General features: G+C 41.2%; 1 protein-coding gene across 5 annotated transcripts in view; it reads left to right on the forward strand.

Moving 5' to 3' along the window:
* Positions 1 to 22,500, forward strand: part of ELMO2 (engulfment and cell motility 2) — a 1,277,433-nt gene that overhangs the window by 832,939 nt on the left and 421,994 nt on the right. For all 5 annotated transcript variants that reach the window (XM_044090132.1, XM_044090131.1, XM_044090133.1 and 2 more), the window contains one exon: positions 16,633 to 16,784. In XM_044090132.1, the coding sequence (XP_043946067.1) occupies positions 16,633 to 16,784 (152 nt within the window). The remainder of the gene's footprint in view (positions 1 to 16,632; positions 16,785 to 22,500) is intronic.

The raw sequence follows: 22,500 nt of genomic DNA on the forward strand, positions 1-22,500 counted from the left end.
CTTTACCTGAAAATGTTGACTGTTAGGTTAAATAGGCCCTAATATTTTCAGTTTTACATGTGTTTTGCTGGTGTCTGAAAAGCCAGTCTGAGGCCATTCCAAATCAATACTGCAGGGAATACCAAAAAAAAAAGATTAAACTCTCTTATCGCATAATAACCTTGTTACTGTCTCACACTTTCTTTTTTGCTTTCATTATCTCTGTAGAGAAATCCTCAATGACTGAAATATTAGCTCATTTCCATTTAAGTTCTGTTTTATCCCCCCTCAAGCTGTTAGAAACCGAGCTTTACCTTTAGGGAAAGTAAATGTCACAATTATCATTTTTGATGAATGATCATGTTTTTTGCTTTGCAGACCTATGAATTCGATCCAGGTAGACCTTATAATCATCTGGTAGCTCTAAAACCATCAATATATACAGTGGTACAGCTGCTAAAAAGATTGCAAAAAACTAATAAAACATAAAAAGAAGCAGCTATAAACTAATAAAAGAAATGACAAAGCAGCTAAATTGCATTCTAACCATCCTGGAAATGTGTCTGCTTGGTGTCTCCATCCTAAAACAGCATGTGGTGAGGTCTAGGCCACATTCTACCTCTGAAGAAGCAAGTCACCTCCTCAGGAGCCCCACCCCATCCAACCTGGTGTGCACTCCTCTGTGTTTTCTGGTACCACTGGCAATACAATGGCTACACCTGTCCCAGGCATTCAGTTCCCATTTCCTCCACCCAGAGAGAGATATGAATAGGCAAAGCACCTTCATACATCTCCCTTCTCGTGTTGGTACCGCCAGTGCAAGGGCCACTGAGCAAACCTCAGCCACATGGGCCATAGGCATGGCTTCTTCCTGGTATACCCACAGAGCTGATGAATATTTACTGCCTTCTTAACTACAAGACAAAATGTCACCTACTGAAAACTAACAAATGTACAAATTATGTCATATAAAAAATAGTTCCATACATGGTTACTAGGCTATCTGCCCAAGAGACATTTCAAGCTTAGCCAAGCTAACTCCAAATTTGCCAAAGTATTGTTGACAAGTGTCTGCACCCCAAAGGAGTTGTACAGTTATGATATAGGCTTGTACACATCAAGTGTTCACAGGCTGCCCCTGTCCATTAGGGTCTTAGGTACCAAACTGGGGTAAATTTGCAATTTCCTATCCATTGGCCTAAGTGACAGTTGAATAGGGTTAGAGATGAAATTTGTTTTACATGGGTGAGAAGCCTGTTCCAGAGAAAGGGTAATCCATGAAACACATGCCTGTCCCTCTGACATGTCCTGTTTTATCGCAGATGAGGTTTAGGTCCTTAGATCAGGTTTTTCTGATGCTATTTGATTTGCAGATGTGGAACAGATCCATTGATGTGGGATCAGAGGCTGCCTTGTAGGCTAGGCATAGATCGTCATGCAGCAGTCTACAGGACAACAAGTACAGGGAAAGAGCTTTGAGATGATCCAAGTAGGATTTGTTTATTATTCCTTGTATTATTTTTATGAAGAACCTGTATGGCCTCTCAAACTGTTGCAAGTGCTTAGCCAGGTAACTGCTGAAGGGTGTGTAGTACTCAATGAGGGGTACAGCAGAACAGTGACCTCCTTAAACTTGGATGCAATGCCCTTACTTGTTAGTTACGCAATGCAGAATGATTTTATCACCACAATAGACATGTAGTTTGCAAAGGTCAGGGTACTGTTAACATGCAGTCCCAGATCCCTGACCACTGGGTCTACTTTTAGGGATGTATTATAAATGTGGCAATTTCCAGGGGTGGCCATCTTTCCAAAGGGTACTGTTGTCCATTTTTTTCATACTGAGTTTTAGTATACGACTCTGGAACCTTTGTTTGTACGTCTGTGTCAGTCCCTCTTGAAGTTATCTTTCTCTTTAGGGAATTCAGCGACCATGTTTAGTTTGCGGTCATTTGCAGACATGGTCATCTCGAGGCCTATTACGTGTACCTTGACTTCAGAGAAGTAAAAAAGGAGAGGCTACAGCACAGATTCCCACAGGATTCCCCTAGTGACTGGCCAATTTATGGAGGTGATAATGTACTTTGTGTGCAAACAGGCCTCCTTGAGCACCATAAAAAACAAAAGACACCTTCCTGAGCTGCAGCTGCCACATATACTTTCTCTCCTTATATGCCATCTGCATAAATTATCTCACATTTCCCCCCCCTTACTTTTATTTGTGCTCTTAACATCTTTAAAATGATGGATTCATTTATTGTAATCTAGGACTAATTATATTTTGTATCCTGCAGTGTTATTAGCCTAAAATTATGATCCTACTTATAGTATGTGAGTCACTTCACTTTAATTGTTCTTATTTTCTGTGTTTTGTATTAGTGTCAGGAGTGATGCTGTCTTCTCACTTTTTGTACTCCGTCTGCATGTATGTTGCTGCTGTGTTATGACAACTGTGTTATATGGAATGTTTCTAATCTTCTGGAAATAGGCCTTGTGCTAGCAGTGGTATGGGGGTTTAAAGGTTAAGATTTCCATGTCACAGCTCCAGAATTCAGGATTTGATTCTGAACTTCAGTCACTCTATGTATAGTTTTCTTGTGCTCCATATGTGTGTATGGGTTTCTTTACGTGTTTTAGTTTACTCCCACCACAGAAAAAAATACTGTTTTGACTGGCTACTTTTAATTGTTCCTACGTATAGTGCATTTAACCGTACCTTTGTGACCTGAGTAATGGCTGAAAGTGTCCATGAAGGATTTAATCACTTGCCCATAAAGCAAAGAAATATGCAGCAGGAAATAACACGTAGCACTCAGCCAGATGAAAAGCTTCATGGCAGAACAAATCTGTCAGAAAAGCAACTTTGAAAAAAGTTTACCAAAAACTGTTTGTAAAAATGCAGATTTTTATTCTGTTTGAGTTCCATTTATCAGCAAAATTTGTACCTCGTCTCCCTTTCCCTTTTGTAGCTACTTAGAATGCAGATGTGGTATAAAGCACAGTTCTTTGATGAATAATGGATCGCTTTACAGACGAGGCTGGGATCTGTGGGAAACACTGGAATAGTGCCAGTGGATGTAATTAGGAACTGGGGCACTGAGTATTTAATACAGGCATGCATTTTAGCCTAGCTTATACTAAAATATCGCTAGTGAAAGTGCTTTTTATCAGCTGAAATGTGAGATGGCTTTTCAAGTTTCAGCAGACAGTGCTCCCATTGTAGCCAGAACTGCACCACATGTGGTATTTCATATTAATATTTTGTTGACTTTAATCCTTCAGATGTGCAGTGTTTTATTCTGCAGGACTGCCAGCAGCAGCACTTTTCCAAAATGTCTGCCTAATCGTCAGATAACAGCAGAGCTGACAGAACTGACAGCTTCAGAATTGAGTGCTTTACTTAGTTTGTTTTATTCTATGCATTTATGACAGTTCTGTGAACAGAAGCCTTCTGCTACTGTATTAGAACATGTGGTAGCATTTCTGACCAGGTTTGGGATGTAACGTTGTGGCCACTGGCCATCCTTGTCTGCATGTACTAGATCTGCCTTTATGGAACTCCAGTTTTCTCTAAACACTAAAAAAATAGAAACTCCAAGTGATAAAAATGTTTAACTCATCAGTGATGCATGCTTTTATGCTCCTAAATTGTTCAAGCAACTTGTCATAGGTGTCATTCAGTGTTTCCATTGGATTGTATGCTGCAAGCAGTTGGTTAAGTGATCGGGTTAACAGCTTCATGAGTTCTTGAAATACAACTTGACAAGGGTTCAATTGTCCAGGGAATCAAACAAGATGCACAAATTTAAAATAGTCATGCATCTGTACCGTGTGGAGTACAAGCCTCACCACACCCCATACCCCATACCCTCTGAACTTTTAGATACCAATTCCAGAGTCACACAAATATAAAAAAAATGGAAAATTCCAACAAAATGCAATCATTGCTGGTACCATACCTCTCAACTGTCCCTGATTTTGAGGGAGTCCTTGATTTTGACTCATATTTTAGCTCTGTCTCTCTTAATCCCTCCTAAAACCCTTGACTTTTGCAGAAAATGTGGTGACTTACACTTAATAAATAATGACAATAATTGGAGAGATATAGACTTCTTTTACTTCAGGAAATATGTATTAATTCACATTCTCTTATTCTGTCACTGTCTCAAATAGGTAGTGTGGCTGAGAGGTCTGAGGTGCTGGATTTAAGCTCCACTCTCTCTGGAGGTGTGGGTTAGAATCCCACCTCTGCCAAGTTAAGGCTTTCAACTGCAGTCAAATTTAGTAATATTAATATTTTAAAAGTGTCCCTGACTGTCTGTAATTATTTCTGGATTTGCTCCTAATTCTGTTGAAATTTGTGCCTGATTCATTGAGAACTATTGCTGGTACACTAGTAGAAAACACAAGACAGATTCCTAAAGAAAACAGCATTTGTGCAGTTGAGGATTGTATTAACTGTTTCTTGTCTAGTAGGTTCTCAGGAAGATGTAGGTTAACCCAGTGCAGTATCATAGAGTTTGTAAATAGTACTAATGCCAGGAGTTTGGATTCCTGCTGTGTGGCTTCAACAACAGGAATTGCTCATTATTTTATTTTCAAGACCATAATTCTTATATAAAACTACAGTTAGCAAAGTGGGGAAACAATTATATTCATCTATATTATTTTTAATATTAGAATTACTGCATTTCTCTCACTGCAGGGTTACTGTATGGAGGATTAGAAAATTGTCTGCATTGATTAGATTATGGCATCAAATTTATTTTTTCAGGCCAACACGTGTGTCCTAGAGGGTCGATATGCAGTCTTTCATACAAGTGTGGTAATGTAAAAAGTTCTAGAATTAATTGCGAAAGCTTAACAGACAAAGAGGCAGGTAATATTAGTAACACTCATATTCCATCAGTAATCACAGGCCATTAACCATATCCTTGAGGGTTGATTTTTTTTTATCTTTGTACAGGTGTGCTGACATAAAACATCACAAAATTACTTGCATAAACCAAACAGACCAGGACACTGATAAAATCAGTATCACTCATATCCAGTCAGTATTCTTCAGGAAAATGTGCAAGAGACTTGAATTGCTTTGCAGTAAAGTATAACCCACAACGAGACTTTAGTGTTTTATAAGGGCAAGTAGTAAAAGAGTAACGCTTAATTGTATAAAATTAAGTAATGCTCTCAAAACTGTTGCCCAGAGTGAGATATTTCACTCAGTTGAAGTAGTTTCTCAAATGAAAAACATTCAGATTAGTATTTTGTTAGAGTTAAAATATTTTATTAATTTAAAATGTGTGCCATTTTAAGTAAAAGTACTTTTCAGGAAAAACAGTAGATGTATGGTAATGCTGAGTAAGGATTTAAACAAAATATTGCAATGGATAGAGCTTTTACTGCTGATGATTTGCAGTGTGGTCCTCAAGATATGTCATTTTTGGAGTTAGGTTTGAGAAGTAGGAGGAATAGAGGGAGCATGCCCTGCTCTTTGTCATACCAACATAAGGGTATAGGATTTTTCTTAAATAGTTCTGCCTTTGGCTGCAGCTGTTTTAAGAACTCAGCAGTGGCTAAAGAGAATGTGATGGTCTGTGATGTAGTCCTAGGCTGAATGGAACTTAATTCATTGACATATAAAAACTGACAAATCTCTTTTTCAGAGTACAGTTTGAAAATCTTTTTTTTGGGGGGGAGGGCATGCTCCTCAGTGATAGTCATTTGTAGTGGTTTGGACTGACCTCCTCTCGCTGTACTTCCCAGCAGAACAATGATATTGCCCTAAGGCATGTTTTGCCATGACTGTGAGTGACCCAAAAGTTATATACTTACCATAACTGTAAATTCATGTTGTCTGATTTTCGCCCTGTTCAACATATGGGAAGTTGGATCTGACCGGATCCAATCTCAGCACCAAACCTGCAGCTTCCATAGTTCCAGGGCTCTGACGTCTCCCCTACTCTTAACTCTCTGAACACCAGTCTAATACCTCAAGATCGAGTTTGCTTCACATCAAAGTATTCAGACCTTATTATAAAAGGATAGTCGAGACCCTAAATCCAAAACTGAAAGGGACCAGAGGCAAAAAAAAAAAAAAATATATATATATATATATATATATATATATATATATATATATATATAAACCTGCAGCTTCCACAATTCCAGGGCTCTGACGTCTCCCCTACTCTTAACTCTCTGAACTCCAGTCTAATACCTCAAGATCGAGTTTGCTTTACATCATAGTATTCAGACCTTATTATAAAAGGATAGTCGAGACCCTAAATCCAAAACTGAAAGGGACCAGAGGCAAAAAAAAAAATATATATATATATATATATATATATATATATATATATATAAAATCAATTTGTTAAGGGGGCTGGAGGGAAGGGAGGTTAAATTGAATGAAAACCAGGCAACATGTATATATCTTTATGTTAAATACATAACTTTTGTATCCAATGTTGTCTATTTTCATCCAATTCAACATATGGGACAGATTCCCAAGCTGTCTTTCTGGGTGGTATCAAGGAAGGGCATTCCTGAGTATGGTGGAGCCAAAGGAAGACCTGGATTGTACATCCAGTTTATAATGAGTAACAAAGGTGTGCACAGTGGACCAAGTTACAAAAATATCATCAATAGTTATCCTTTTTGAAAAGGCTGTTGAGGTAGTTACTGCCCTGGTTGAATTGGCCTTTGCTTTGGACTGTAAATTTAGATGCAGTGTAGCATAGACAAAATAAATGCAATCTGACAGCCAACTGGACAGTGTAACTTTAGTAACAGTTCTGCCAAGTTTAGCTTTTGAGTAGGCAATAACAAGTTGATAAGATTTTCTGAATTGTTTTGTCTGATAAAGATAGAACCTGAGTTGAAGGTGGACATCAGGCATGTGCAGTATGTATTCCCCTTATTTGAGAATTTGAGAAAGAACACTAGTAAATCTATGGATTTTTTAAAGTCATTTATGGATGCCACCTTTGGAAGGAAGTTTGCATTAGTCTGGAGAGAAATCCTATCTGTATGGAAAACCAAACAAGGAGGTTTACATGAGAGTGTTGTAGTTACAGAATCCATCTGGCAGAAGTGATTACGACTAAAAAAATAAGTTATGTTCTTATCATAATGTTCCATCTGTGTTGTTGATCTTCATTCATTCTTGATAGCTCGCGTCAGCCAAAAACTCTCGAGCTAAGGCTCTACCCACAATGCCTCTCTCCCATTATCTCAGATTGAGTTTGCCTAGTAGTCAAAATATACAGAATCTCTGTCTAAGGTATAACCCTATAATATCCCAGGACTATATCCGAACTTCCAGGAGTCTTTTGGAGGGTGTAGGAGGGCGGGATGTCAAGAATGAATGCTGGAACTTTATGGTAAGAACATAACTTCTTTATCTGATGTTGTCAATCTTCATTCATTCTTCACTGATGGGACACAGTCCCCAGCTACTTTAGATCCTGGGCAGCCCTAAGGAAAGATATTCCTGAGCATCATAGAGCCAAAAGATGCTCTTCCCCTGGAAACCATGTCTAATTTGTAATGTCCAAGTGAAAGCATACTTGTCTGTGGACGTCCAACAAGTGCAAACAGTACTCTCCTATGTTTCTAAAATTTGGTAAGAAGACTGGTAATTCTATGGACTGGTTGATATTAGACTCTAATACCACTTTGAGAAGGAAGGTGGGATTGGTTCTCAGTGATACTCTTTCTTCATGAAAAATTATATAGGAATGGTTCACACATAAAGCCTGTAACTCTGAAATTCTCCCAGCAGACGTGATAGCTACTAGGAAGAGGGTCTTCCAAGATAAAAACCTGAGGTCACAAGTAGCTGCTGGCTCAAATAGCTGTCAAACTAGACACTGTAAGAGTAAGGTCAAATCCCATGGTGCTACAGTGTCTTTGAAATGGGATTTTAAATGCAGAGCACCTTTAAGAAAAATTTTGCATAGACGATGAGACATCAAGGAATGGTCATCAAACCCATTATGAAAATTGGAAATGGCAGCCAAATGAATCTCAATTGTAGAAATAGAGGCCCCCCATTTCAAACATGGTAGCTAAATATTCTAGGACCTTATGCTGAGAAAGGGTCTATGCAGTTTGTACATGCCCAAATTGAAAATCTTTTCCATTTTCTTAGATAAAGCTTTCTGGTGAATGATTTATGGGACGCCAGAAGTATATTTTACACTGGCGAGGACAAGTTATTCTGCCTGGCAATTACTGGAGTTGGAGAAACCAAGCTATTAGCTTGAGAATTTGAAGATTGGGATATACCAGGCCCTGAGGGTGAGACCGTAGGTCCGGAGCTGGGTCCAGAGTCTATGGGCGGTGAATCAGATGAAGCCAAAGAAAGGGGAACCAGACTTGACAGAGCCAGTACGGTGCAATGAGAATCACTTTGCTTCTCAATTGTTAGGCTTTCCTCAGAAACTTGAGAGTCAGTGAAATTGGGGGAAAAGCATACAGGAGTCCTGGGAACCAATTGAGAAGAAGTGCATCTCTTGGGGACTCCCCACGAGGAGGGGATTAGGGCAAAGTAGCTGCTGCATTTGTGGTTTATGAGAGAAGTGAACAGGTCACAGCAAAGCTGACACCATCGACAAAAGATCTTAGTCACTACATTGGGATTGAGAGACCACTCATGAGGCAGGATGATACATCTGCTCAATTTGTCTGCAATCAAGCTTGAGTTCCCTGGGATATGCATTGCTATCAGAAAGCAGTTGGAAGTGATTGCCCATTGCCAAATCCTTAGAGCTTCCCAACATAGAGGGTAGGAACTGGTCCCCCCCTGTTTGTTGATATATCAGACTATGGGCATGTTGTCTGATTGGATTGCAATTGTTCCAGAAGGAAGGACAGCCTGGAATGCTTGCAATGCTAAAAACACTGCCCTCAATTCTAGGATGTTGAGGTGTATATTGGCCTCTTGCTGGAACCAAGTGCCTTGAACAGTCTTTCCCAGAAAATGCCCCCTCCCCATTTGAAAAGTGTCTGTGTTCACTATGGCCTTGAGCTGAGAGAGGGAAAAGGGACGACCCCATAGATTCTCTTCTGGCTTCATCCACCAAGATAAATCCTTTTTGCAGCGATTTGTTATCAAGATTGGATGGGACATGGGGTGCATTAGAAGTGACCATTGAAACGCCGAGAGCCATTGAAGCAGCCTCATGTAATACCTCACTAGGTGAACTAATGTTATCATTGTTGCCATGGTTCCTAGAGCTTGTAGTACCAGACAAACAAGAACTTTGTTTTGGGAAATGATTACTTGAAGTTGAGATCTTCATTTCAACAGTCTGTGGAGAGGAAGGGAGGCTACACAGGATACTGAATTTAGTCTTGCGCTGATGAATTCCAGATCCTGTGTGGGAGTCAACTGTGACTTTACTTTGTTAACTGAAATGCCTAGTGTTTTGGCAAGATGTAGAATGAAGTCTGTAGTGTAAAGCAGTAGATGCCTGACGGGAGTGGTGAGGAGCCAGTCGTCTAGATATGGAAACACCCGGAATCCCTGTAGTCTCAAATGGGCTGCTATGGCTGCCCTGCCTTTGGTGAAGACCCTGGGTCTATGGTAAGACCAAAGGGCAGCACTCAGAATTGGTAATGACTGGCTCCTAGCCAGAACTGGAGATATGTTCTGGAGCACTTGTCCATCTTTATGTGGTAATATGCGTCCTGAAGATTTGTAGAGCACATCCAGTCATCCTTCTCTAGAAAGGGAAGGATAGACTGAACCATGACCACCCGGAATTTTGTCTGTTGTACAAGTCTGTTAAGTAGGTTGAGATCCAAGACTGGTCTCCAGTCCCCTGTCTTTTTTGGCACTAAAAAGAATCTTGAGTAGAATCTGGATCCTATTTGGTTTGGTGGAACAACTTGGATGACACTTTTCTGAACCAGCTTTTGAATCTCTATTGCTGCTAGATCCCTCTGACTGGGTGGAACATTGGGGATTCGCTTTTGGGATTTTGGCAAAAGACTGAAGGGAATGTAGTAACTTCTGGTAATTATTTTCTGCACCCAGGTGTCTGAGGTTATTGTAAGCCAGGCTGAATGGTGCAGAGAGTATCTTCCCCCAACTGCCTCCAGAGGTAAGCAATCGGGCCTCCATTCAGGAGAGCTGATAGGGTTGTCCAGGAAAGGAATCTCTGAAGCCCTGGTTATACGGACCACCTCTGCCACATGGGAGGGGCATCTTCCAGAAGAATTCCCACCTCTGCCCAGGGGGAATACTCACCACATGTGTCCCAAAAAGACCCTTGGGTCTTCTTAAACCACATTTTTCCACTCCTGTGATTCCTAGAGTAAGGTTGTTGTGGGGTGGAAAAATGAATGCCCACAGCAGAAAGGATCTTTCCATCTTTTTCACACCAGGCTAGTGTGTGTCTGACTTTTTGGCTAAACAAGGGAAGTACCTTCAACAGAAGTGTTGATAAAGGAAGACTTAAAGGGTTCCGCAAAATCCCACAAGTGCATCCAGGTGTGACACCTAATGGCAATGCCTGTACTCACTGCTCTAGATGTCCCTTCAGTTGTATGAGCAATAAGCAGCATGGATGAATTTGAGATTGAATCCATGGTGGCAAACTGAGAGGCAACCTTATCTCAAACCTCATCAGATACTGCTCCTGCAAGGGTGTTTGAACGCTCAGTTATCGGATCCCTTTGGAGTCTAGTAAAGTGTGCCAAGAAGTTCAAGATTCGAATAGCAAACATTGATGAAGCAAAAACCTGCTTCCCAAATCTATCCATTGTCCAAGACTCTCTGTTAGGAGGATTGATCGTTGAACTCTCCTCAGTGAGTTCCTTTTTGGAGCTGATCTTCTGGTACTGAAATAATCTTATCCAGTCTCCAGGGAATAGGCTGTATGGAGTCAGGAGCCTTCTATGCTCATTGAATGATCAACTTGACTAGTAGATCATCAGTGGGTGGGGTCACCCAAGAAGTAGAAGGATGGGCACAAAAAGCTTGCAAAAGCACAGATTCCTTGGAGGATGGGTTTGAGGGCTTCCAGTCACCCCCTTTCCCTTCATCATAATCTGTCTTCTGTGGCTGATTCTTCTGGAGACTCCAGGTGCTTCCTCTTGCATATCCTCTTATGGGGTGGCTCCTCAGGGGGAGGTTCTGAGGTGGACTGCAAAGAGGGGGGACCCTGAACCATGATGTCTTGGAGCTCTTGTGCCCACTGTCCAGACATAGCAGACTGTGACAGCTATGAACCAGAGTAAATGAAAATGTGGCACTCCAATGAGGATGGAACCAGCTGGGAGCCTGCTGAGGCCACATCTCTCTCCATAATCTGGAAGGCAGGCCTGCTTGAAAAGGGATGGGAGCCCTGAACCAAGAAAGACAACCTCAGAACTGGAGTCACACTCTGCTCTAATGAGCTGCCACCCAGAGTAGGAGCAGAGAAAGGGCTCAAAACTTCCATGGCCTTGAGAGCCATATACAGCACCATGGAAACAACCATAACCAGTCCAAGGATCTTGGAACAGTTAGCCAAACCATGCTGCCAGGTGTGCAACAGATCCGAAGGAGCCAGAGACCACAGAGTTGATTCTGGCATCAAGGTGAGGCCCACCGTCGGCACTGAGGTAGCTGGTACGGGGAGCATTGAAGTTGGGTGCTCCAAGCCCTGAAAGGAGGTTGAAGGAGGATAAACTGGTGGAGTCCTTGGAGAATAAGCCTCGGCTCTGGGTGGGAGAGAGGTTTGTGAAGATGCAGGGAGGCCTCTGGCTGCCAAAAGCTGGTCCACTAATCTGAGTATGTCCAATTCTGGAAAAACTCCTGGAGGAACGGATTGACATTTCCAAAGGGGACACAGGCCTATCCCGAAATGGGCTTAGTTGTTGACCCAAAAAAGGGTCTACTGAAGGGGAATATCTAGTCCTGGGAATAATTATCAGATTGACTTTCAGCACCATAGGCTGTTGTATGGAAGGGGAATGTGGAACCAAATTAGAGGATAGTGGAGGTTGTACAGAAACTATTGTTGGTGCTGAAGAGGTTGTCAGCACCAAAGCAGTGGTTAGTGCTGAAGAGGTTTGAGTCTGAGTCAGTTCAGTGACTGATGACACTGATGAGGATTTAGTCGTTTTCAGTGCCAGAGGTGATGATACTGACACTTTTGGTACTTTGGCGTTTGGTTCCGAAGAAACAGTTTTTGGGACTTAGCTTCATGTGCCGTAAGGGAGGTCAGCACACAGTGGCTTTTTTTCTTGACATCTGGCTTAGGAGATTTTGAAGTCTCTGCTTTAGATAGGGCTTCAGTAAAAGGACATTTCAATAAGCCTTTTAAGGTAAGCTTATTACACCTCTCTGCTAAAGTACGGGCGCTAAAGCCCTGGCAAATTTTACAAGTTATGTCCAAGTGAGGGTAACCTAAACAGTACAAGCAAGAAAGATGCCCATCTGAATTGGGCATCTTTCCGCCACAGTCCTGACAGTGCTTGAATCTGGATGTCCCATTTTGTTTCTCTGCCATATCCAAAAACAGTTGTGGTCACAGATACTCACACTCACACACAACAAGTGAAAAGAAAAGAAAGGATTTTTTTTGACAGATATACCAACAATGGTGTAGAGAAAATATCCAAATGGGTAAAGGGAGAAAAGGGGAAAGAGGATACCAACAATGGTATGTAAGACTACCAGCGATAATAAGGAGAGGGAAGAGGCTTGTTACCAATCATGGTAATCCGTAAGGTAAAAAGAGGGTGGGTAGAAATAGCCAGAAAAATAGTCACTCACTCAAAAACAAGGTCGCAAAACTATCCAGTAAGAAGGTAAAGATTTTTAACCAAATATTAATAGAAACAACAATGAATATATGTTAAAGCACTTAGCTGAGAGCATCGGCTGATGTGTCCAATTTTCTACATGGAAAATTAGTCTTAGGTAATGGGAATAGAGGCATTGTGGGTAGAGACTTAGCTCGAGAGTTTTTGGTGGCACAAGCTATGTACAACAGCCAAGTTGGTTCCAAGAGGCTGGAACTGAACCCATCAGTCAAGAATGAATGAAGACTGACAACATCAGATCAACTGTGTTTTTCCAGCTCAAAAAATTGATATCTATAGTGGCAGCAGGTTCCAAGGGAGGTTGAGTCAGAGCTTGGAGGATAATCGTAATATCTCATTCAGAAATTGCACCTCTGATGGGGAGATGCAGCATAAAGTCTCCTCTGAAAAAAGCTTTTGAAATTTTTAAAGAGGCCACAGAAGTATCATTTTGTCCAACATGAAAATTGGGAATTGATGTCAGTTGAACTTAATGGTAGAATAGCTAGATCCTTGTCAGAAGAGTTCGACTAAGAATTCCAGAATGGATGGTTTGGGAACAGAGAAAGGATCTAAACCTTTAGCTATTGCCCAAAACGAAAACTTTTTCCATGTACCATTATAAACCTTTTTTTGTAGCAAGTTTTTGGGAAGCTGAAATGATGTGAACAACTGCATCAGGAAGCCTGGCATCTGTGGCTGTTGTCAACATTGGAGGAACTAACTGGTTAGCTTCATGGTAGTCTAGTTTGGAGGAGGCAATCTGGATGGATGAGATAGAAGATCTGGATATTGATCCAGCATCCATGGAGGATGAAACAGAAGAGACCACAGAAAGGGGAACCATGTTTGATGGGACAGAAGGTGGCAATGAGTATTGCCTTAGCCTTGCACTGTCTGGCTTTCTGAATGAGTTTTTTTCATGAGGGGTAATGGGAAAAGGCATACAGAAGACAAGGGAGGCAATTGTGTACCAGAGCATCCCTTGGTGATTGTCCCTGTAGAGGGATTAGGGCAAAGTAACTGCTGCACTTATTGTTGAAGTAGGAGGCACAAAGATCACAGTAAGGTTGGTCCCAGTGACTGAAAATTAAAGCTGCCACCATTGGATTGAGGGACCACTCTTGAGGAGTTAGGATAGTCCTGCTCAACTTGTCTGCTAGAGAATTGGAACACCCCAGAGTGTGCGTTGCTATCAGAAAATGGTGTGAAGACATCACCCACCGCCAAACCGTCATGGCCTGTCAACTTAAGGAGTAAGGATGATTTTCTCCTTGTCTGTCGATGTACCAAGCAACAGCCATATTGTCTATTTGTATGGAAATCACAGCCTTGAGGAGGACATCCTGAAAAGCCTGCAACACTAGGTAGACTGCCTTCATCTCCCAAGATATTAATTTGAAGTTTGGCCTCTAAACTGGACTATGTGCCCTAGATCATTATCCCTTCAAATTGCCGTACAGAAGGGAGGTGTCCATGGTCACTGTTGCTACTGGTGTATCTTTATGAAAAGGTCATCCTTGTGTTACTGAAGGGGAGGTAATCCACAACCCAATGTGTTGTCTGAAAATTCTAGTGAGTCAGATCTGAGACCACTGAACTGCTAGTATCCATTGAAGAAGCCTTATGTGGTAATCTTAGAATTGATGAAGCTGTAATACCTAAAGGAAGTAGTATTAATCTTGCTGTCGGAAGGGGAATGATGCATTAATTATGTGGCCGTTTGGCACAGTGAACAAACTCTTTGTTGTGGGAGACTGACAGTTTGCAGAGTCATATTGAGGTGACATCCAATAAATTCTATCTGTTGTGTTTAAAGTGGTTGATACCTCTGTCTTGAAATTCTACTTTTTTTTCAATGTTTTTTAGAAGTATACACATTGTTCAGGAGATGAACATTTATTTATGTTTGAGGGATGCATTGTCCCAAAAATATTACATTGAAAATATGGTGTAAAAAATAAACCAAATAGTATGCCTAATTTCTGTACAGGGTTTATGAAGAGAGAGAGACTTATGTCTTCATTATTTTGGACTGCATATTAAACAGATGAGCTGTTTGATAATCTATAAAATGATTTTTGAAGGTCGCTAACATTGTCCTTAGGCCTCTTCCTGTAATAACCATACATATATACAACATTTGTCACACACACACACACACACACACACACACACACACACACACATCATGATGTGTGTATAATGAAAATATATTGTTGTCAGAATACGTACTTATTTGCAGTTCCACCAACTAATCATTAGTGCCCACTGCAGCTGGTGTAGAGAGGATGAATGTGCCTGTTGGGGGGTGGAATAGGCCATACTATGTCTCAATCCCTTGGAGAAGGAGCAGCAATATTTACGGGCAGTCCTAGGGCATCTTTTCATCTCACCAAGATTTGAATACATCCACCTTCCTCAGCACGCAGAAGCATGCACGTGCATGAGGAGCCATAGTGGCCACAATAGTGATGTGAGTTGCACATTTCTTTCATAAGTGGAGTGGATAGGACTCAAAACAAAAATATGCTCATTGCAGGTGGTCCTTCCCAATTGGCCGAGGGATTGATAGTCAGCAGACATGGGGGGGGGGGAAACATGCGAAAAAGTCATAATTGTCAGCACATAATTTCAATTCAGTGACAGTTCTAGATACATGTATACACTCAGAGTCCAGACAATGATTTACAATGATTTATTGATCATTTTCCCTCATACCATGACTTCCTAGTCAGAAGTCCCACCACAGCTTCTGTCCCACCACCTGTATTTAAATAATTGATGATCCATCAATTTTTGATATGCCAGTCATTTGAAGTAGTGACTGTGGTCCTGAATTTGTTGTGAGAGAAAAATACCATCTTGAATTCACTGTAGACATGAGAGCATTCGTTACTGACAAAAGATAGCCCATCAGACCCAGCAGAAGCATTCCATTTGCTTTCCATCTGCTGGGTGGGACATCTCCCAGCCTATCATCATGTACCCATGTAATTTGCTTGAGCTTCCTGGACATTAAGTAAGGCTTTCTTTCTTACTTATCACCCTCATTAATGCATTCTCTCAAATGAGGGCAGTCCTTTTGCCTTGCCACTCATATTCAGTAGTCTAGTTTTTCTCACCATCCACTGAAGTTTTGGTGGGGAGTCAGCCACACCCTCTCTAACATTTTGAGGACTTAGTCCTGCACCTGTCCTTCTTTTTTTCTCCCATTACCCTGGGAGAGAAGGAAGAACTGCATGTTTCACCAATTTGAATACAAATAGGCTTATCTTGGCTACATGCTTTGTCTTTTTATTTCCTGGTTACCCCCCCCCCTTAGCCTGGTCTTGCCTCAGCCACTGATGATGGCTGATTGCCATCACTGATGATGGCTTGGCCCCATCCAGAAATCCAACACCCCCCAATCCATTTCTGCCACTTATTCTCCAAGAGAAGAGAGGCTAAAATGATGAAATCTCTTCTCAATATTCCCTTTTCAGGGTGATGGACTTGTTGCAGTTGTACATAAAAGTCTGTGTTTAGCAGTGCTAGAAATTAGCTGCTGTAACTTGTTTCTGGAGATTATAATTTTAATACGTATAAACCTTGATGACGGTTTTCTTTAAGTCTCGATAGCATGGTGCAGTAATGCATATTTAATATGGGGTATTACATCAGCATAATTTAATTCTTTCTGCACCTCCTTGGGATTTGTTATCTAATATTTACACACTTTTTCTTTTATTAAATAACTTGTGCTTCAGTTCAACTTGTTGTGGCATAGAACTGACATGCTTATCTTTTGCCATGTTTGTTTTGTTTTTGATAGCTACTGTAGGGGAATGATATTCACTTATTTTGTTTTTTCAGATTGCATCTTTTGTGTGTCAGCCAATGATTGATGTTTCAATTCTGCAGCGCTCTCTTGCCATCTTGGAGATTATGGTGTTGAACAGCCAAGGTCTGTACCAGCGGGTGGCAGCAGAGATCACTGTAGGACAGCTTATCTCTCACCTCCAAGTGTAAGTGTGATTAATTATATCTTGCTACTACAGTGATAGTGTAATTTGCCCTAGTTTAAAACAATCAGACTTTTATGCACTCCTTTGTAATGCACATTATAAGGTGTGATGTCACTTGTAGTAAATGATTTATTTATTTTTGTCATAATTTACAGAAGAAAGCATTATATGCCTGTTTATGAACTCATGGGAAGAACGTGTTTGTGTGTACTATAAGACTTGTATACAATATGATTGTAAAAACAGGCATTTGCAGAAGTTGTGGCAGTGAAAGAAGACAAAGCCTTGGACAATCCATGTAATATAGTCTGTTTACTAATGTAAATATACTGACAGACATTGACATTTGCAGAAAGCAACTTGTCTTCTTCTGAAAGAGACCCTGTCAATGAAGTTGAGCAAGAAACAGACATCCAAAAGATTTAATTTAGATATTTAGAGAGATATGATGTGCTTGTTATAAAGCCAGTCCAGTAATCCAGTAGTATAACTGCGGACAGAATTTTCCCAACTGTAAAAAGTGGCATCATATGCTTAGGATATCTGAACCGCTTTGTTTTTGTTTTGCACTTTTTATATGTTGCAGCATGGCTGGCATACACTTACAAAAGTGGTAAAGGTTGCACTCATGCTGTATTATTTTTTTCGTTTTAGTTTACTTGATTAGTTCCATTGGACTAGAGGTCCATTAAGAGATGACCCTGTATATGTGGTAAAATATTAAATCAGCAGGAAAATGGAAAGAAATAACATATTTTGAATAGCAAGGTGTTATCGGTGTTTGGAAACAAGCATCAATCTTGGGTTTAAGCATCATGAGTGTAAATGTCAGTGATGTATTCTTCATTCAATTCTGTTGAAAAATGGGTTCTCTATAAATTCAGATGGAGATTATAAGTTTCATTTTGAAAAGTATTTGTATTTCTTTTTTTTTTACTAGGTCTGAACATCCAATTTGAAAAGAAATATACTGTCTGAACATGGGAATCTTTCATTCCTTTTGTTTAATACACTTACAATAATTACTTTTGTTTGAGACACTGTAAAAAAAAGTATTATTGTTGTATAGGTAATTTGTGGTTTTAAATATGTATAGGCTGAAAACATTACAAAAAACATACTGTGTTCTTGATTTTAACAAATAAAAGTGGCAAAAGACCTAAAAAGTGTGTTGGAATTACCTAATGAAATAAAAATACAGTCACCTAACTTCCAGTGTATGTAATCTCGATTTTACCTTCATTTCATCGAACATGGTTTGTGCGACGTCCTTCCATTGAAAGAACACCCACACAAAACTCACAACTGCGACTAACATATGTTTGAATGGTTACAATGCAAATGCATTTAGCCATTCAAACGCATGGACAAATGTTGAAAATGGTTTTCAGCTAAACCATTTTCGACATTTGTACTCGGAGGCTTTCCGTGATTCGTTCACTCGATTCAATAAAATGAAGGTAAACCGTAATCTCATAAGCTTTCAACCCTTTATGATCAGAATGCTTTTACAGCAATGAAATCTTGCTTGCTTAAATGTACTGGGTATTGAAGTTGCCACATTGTTTTCATTTGCTGTTGCTTTTAAATTTACTTCTGCATACAGAACCTTAACTAGGTTATTTGGTGTCTTGAGCATTTCCCCAAAGTGGCACCCCCCCATCTCAAAGGTGAGGACAAAAAAAAAGACCTTTTCAAAAAGTGAAGACAAAAAAAAGCTCTTCTATGAACACCTTGCTACAGTTACTACCACATGCTATGCTTCCCTAGTAACTGAAAATACAGCATCGGCTTCAGCATTTATTTATGAAGGTGTAATATCCTTATGGCTTCATACGTCAGTACAGGTACTGCAGTCACATACCATTGCCATCAGTTGATCACACCTCCTAAGGGATTGTAGCTGAGGTAGCTGCCCCCCTTCCCTCCTTAATTACAGCTCTGCATGCACATGCACTAAGAATGAGATTCAGAGATGTAGTGTATACTTTGTAGGCTGGTGTGCACGGATAAGTGAGTTGACATGCTGGTTTTGCAGTTTTCATCAGATGATATGTTACTCTACATCACACCCAGCACTGGGCTACAGTAAAACATGCAACCAAACCTACATTTGTGAAGGTGCACAGTTCAAAGACTGCCATGTACCCAGCATTACCACTGAAAAGATTAAGGTAATGGTCCCCTGTCTACGAATGTGCACTTTTACTAAACAAGTGCAGTTAGTGCTGCATATCCACATAGAATCATATGATCATAGGAGGTTACCAGGCTATTGGGCCTGAGGCCCTTATAAGCCTAGCCAAGAGTTCAGCCCATGTTTTGACAAGTCAGCACCCAAAGCCCCTGTCCAGCAGGGACACAGGTGAAATCCCAGGGGTGTATTTTCTGTTTCCTATCCAGTTATCCAGGTTGTGCTTAAAAAGGGATAATGAGGTACTCTGCTTGATGTGGAGAGGGAGTCTATTCCACAGGTGGGGGAGTCTTTTGGGATACAAATCTGTCCTGCCAACTAGTCCTGTTGATATCACAGACCAGGTTGAGGTCCCGCATATGGGTTACTCAAGTGGAGCTTGACTTGCTGATATGCAGCAGTCCCATAAATGCGGGGTCTGTGATTGCTTTGTATGCCAGACAGAGGTCACCTCTGAGGAATCTGTATGAGACTGAGTAGAGGGACAGGGCTTTTACCTATCTGTGTAGGGTAGATGTTTGAGGCCCTGGTTTCTCCTGGTGAGGAACCTCTGTGGTCTCTCCAGCTGCTGCATGTGCTTTGTGAGGTACATGCCAAAGGGGGCGTTGTACTCAATATTTGGCCTTATAAGGGAATAATACAGGGATGTTATGACCTCTTTGTCCCTGGATGAGATACCCTTACTTATGAGGTGGGCCATGTCGAAAGCTTTCCATACAATGGAAGCAACATTGTGATCAAAAGTCAGGTTGCTGTCAACCCGGGTGCCCACATCCCTCACTACTGATTGTGTACTTAGGACATTGGTATTAATGTGATAATATGTGGAGAAGTCACTCTCATAAAAGGGGATAATGATACATTTTTTGACATTCAGCTTGAGGCCATGTTTCTGGCACCAGTCATTTGTTTGGGTGAGACCCTCTTAGAGGACGTCCACATCACTTGGGGAATTGATGACTGCATCCAGTTTACAGTCATCTGCAAACTTGTTCAGCCTTAGCCCCCTGGTTTTGGCCTGCACCTCAGAGAAGTATATCTCGAGTAACAGAGGCCCCAAGACTGATTCCTGGGGTAGGCCGCTCATTACAGGTCTACTGCTTGTGGTGGCTTCCCCTATTTTGATTAGGTGGGTTCTATCAGTGAGCCAGTTTACTACCCATCTGTTAACATATGGATTGATGGCTATTTGAGAGAATTTATCTATTATGCCTGAGTGGGGAATAGTGTCGAAGGCTTTGGCTAGGTCAAGGTAAGATGGCTTTGGTGACTGTCTCAAAGAAGATGACCAGATTTAACAGACATGACCTCCCCTTGACAAAGCCAAACTGTATGAAGTTGAGTGTTTGGAGGTTGGCAATGCACCTGTTAATGAGGTCCTTGATAATCTGTTCCATGGCCTTGCAGATCAGGCTAGTTAGGCTGATGGGTCTATAACTTCCCAGATTGGTGGATGGTTCACCTTTGTGTAAAGGGATGACAGTGGCTGTCCTCCACTTGGCTGCAACAAAGCCAGCACTCAGGCTTTGGTTGAATAGGGTGCCTATTGGTACTGCAAGTTCATGTAGAATACAGCCTCGGATGTTATCGGGTCTCAAGGAGGCTGTATTTTTTGCCTTTCAGAGGGAAATGATGACCTGTTCCTTAGAGATAAAGGGTGGGGGGCAGGTACTGGGGGTGTCCTGATTTACTGATTGGGGGACAGAGGGGAGAAGTTTTCACTGAATCTGTCAGCCAGTAGATTGGCTATATCTACAGCATTTGTGTATATGGTGTCCTTGACTACCAGTTCTGAACTGATCTGGGTGCTTCCTTTGTGATTGCGGACATATGTGAAGAAGGCCTTATGATTGTTTCTAGTAGATGTGGCCAATTTGGACTGGAAGTTGTCTTTAGAGGATTTTACTAGTGCTCTTATTTGCTTCCTCGGGCTAAGGGAAGATTGTTTCCAATTGAGCACCTGCTCCTTCTTAGTCCTGGACAGCAATTTTTTTCTTTGTGTTATATAGTTTATTAATTGCAGGTGTCCACCAGACAGGTTTACTCTTCCTTGTGGAGGATGACTTTGTCCTGTCAGATATTCCGGATTTCATGCATCTATATAAGTGCTCTTATAGTACTTTGGTGTAGATTTGGACATTGGTACCAGTTCCTGCAGAGGGGGATGGGGCTGTGAAGTTGTTTATACCATCCCTTAGGAGGTTGTAATCAGCTTTGGAGAAGTTTTTTTTGTTTGACCCTAGCTAGAGGGGGGTTAGGGGAGATAGTGACTTTGAAAGTGACCGCTTTATGGTCGGATCTTACCAGGGAAGATGATACTGTAGGGGTGCTGCAGTGGTTACACATATTGGTTAATACCAAGTCCAAGATATTATCACCTCTTGTGGGGCTATCAACTAGCTGTTCCAAGGCATTTGCATTGATAAAATTGAGGAATCTCTGGGCGTTTGTGTTCTGGCATGAGTAGTTTTTCCAATCTATGGTTGGGTAATTAAAGTCATCCAGGATCAGGGTAAAGGGTTGAATCTTAATAGATTTGAAGAGGTCCAGATACGTGGAGTGGACATTTTGAGTCAAATTTGGGGCCCTGTAGCTAGCTGTAATTTGAATAGGGGTCTTGTCAATGGTTAACTGCACCTGAAGTGTCTCCTGTGCATCATACTGTTTGACCAGCTTGGTGGTGTGTGCATCTTTAATATATATTGAAACTCCACCTCCTTTGGCTTTGCTGCCCACAGTTTGGGGTCTGAATGTATGACTGGATGACTAACCAGGTAAGGCTGCAGTGCTCTCCGCAGCTTTGAACCTGGTTTCTGTGACTGCACAATTGTCAGCATTCCAGGATTAAGAATGCTTGCAGGGAGTGCAGATTCATGTTTAGACTCCTAGCATTTAGCAGCATGACGTTTAATTTGCATTTTGTTGAAATCTTTATGTTGGTAGTATCGACCTCATGACTTTTCCTAAAACAAAGCACTACAGGAGTGACAAGGGCCTTTCCTAGAAGCCTGAAGCCTAAGTGAGAGAGAGATGCAGGCCATCTCTAGCAAAGCATCATGGTCTGCCGATCATATCTTCCCAGGCTGTCAGGTACTGGATCACCCTGGAATGACACAAGAAACAAGCCAGTTGTTAAAGTCAATAATGTTCCGTTTGTATTGAGGCATCATTCTGGGTGATGGTAGAATGCTGGTTAAGACTAGGGACATACCTGCCTGGGACACATATTCAGCAAGCTCAATCATGTCTCTCTCTTCATAGTCCAGGGAGGTACATCTCAAGTCGTTCACTCCAGCATGGACTATGACAGAGTCATAACAGTATCTGTTGTTGAGAGAATTAAGTGCGTGTGTGATATGGCGGATTCTGGCACCTGACAAACAACTTACCGTGACTTTCTCCTTATCCAGCCTGGTGAGAGGTACATCTGTGTGTCTCACAATGGAGTCTCCTATGACTGATATGTTTGGTTTATGGTTAGGCCTCAGTGCTTGCGAGACACTGGTGTGTGGACTATGCATG

This window comes from Protopterus annectens, chromosome 12.part0, assembly GCF_019279795.1.
Source record: "Protopterus annectens isolate FY-2018-M chromosome 12.part0, PAN1.0, whole genome shotgun sequence".
NCBI classification, from domain to species: domain Eukaryota; kingdom Metazoa; phylum Chordata; order Ceratodontiformes; family Protopteridae; genus Protopterus; species Protopterus annectens.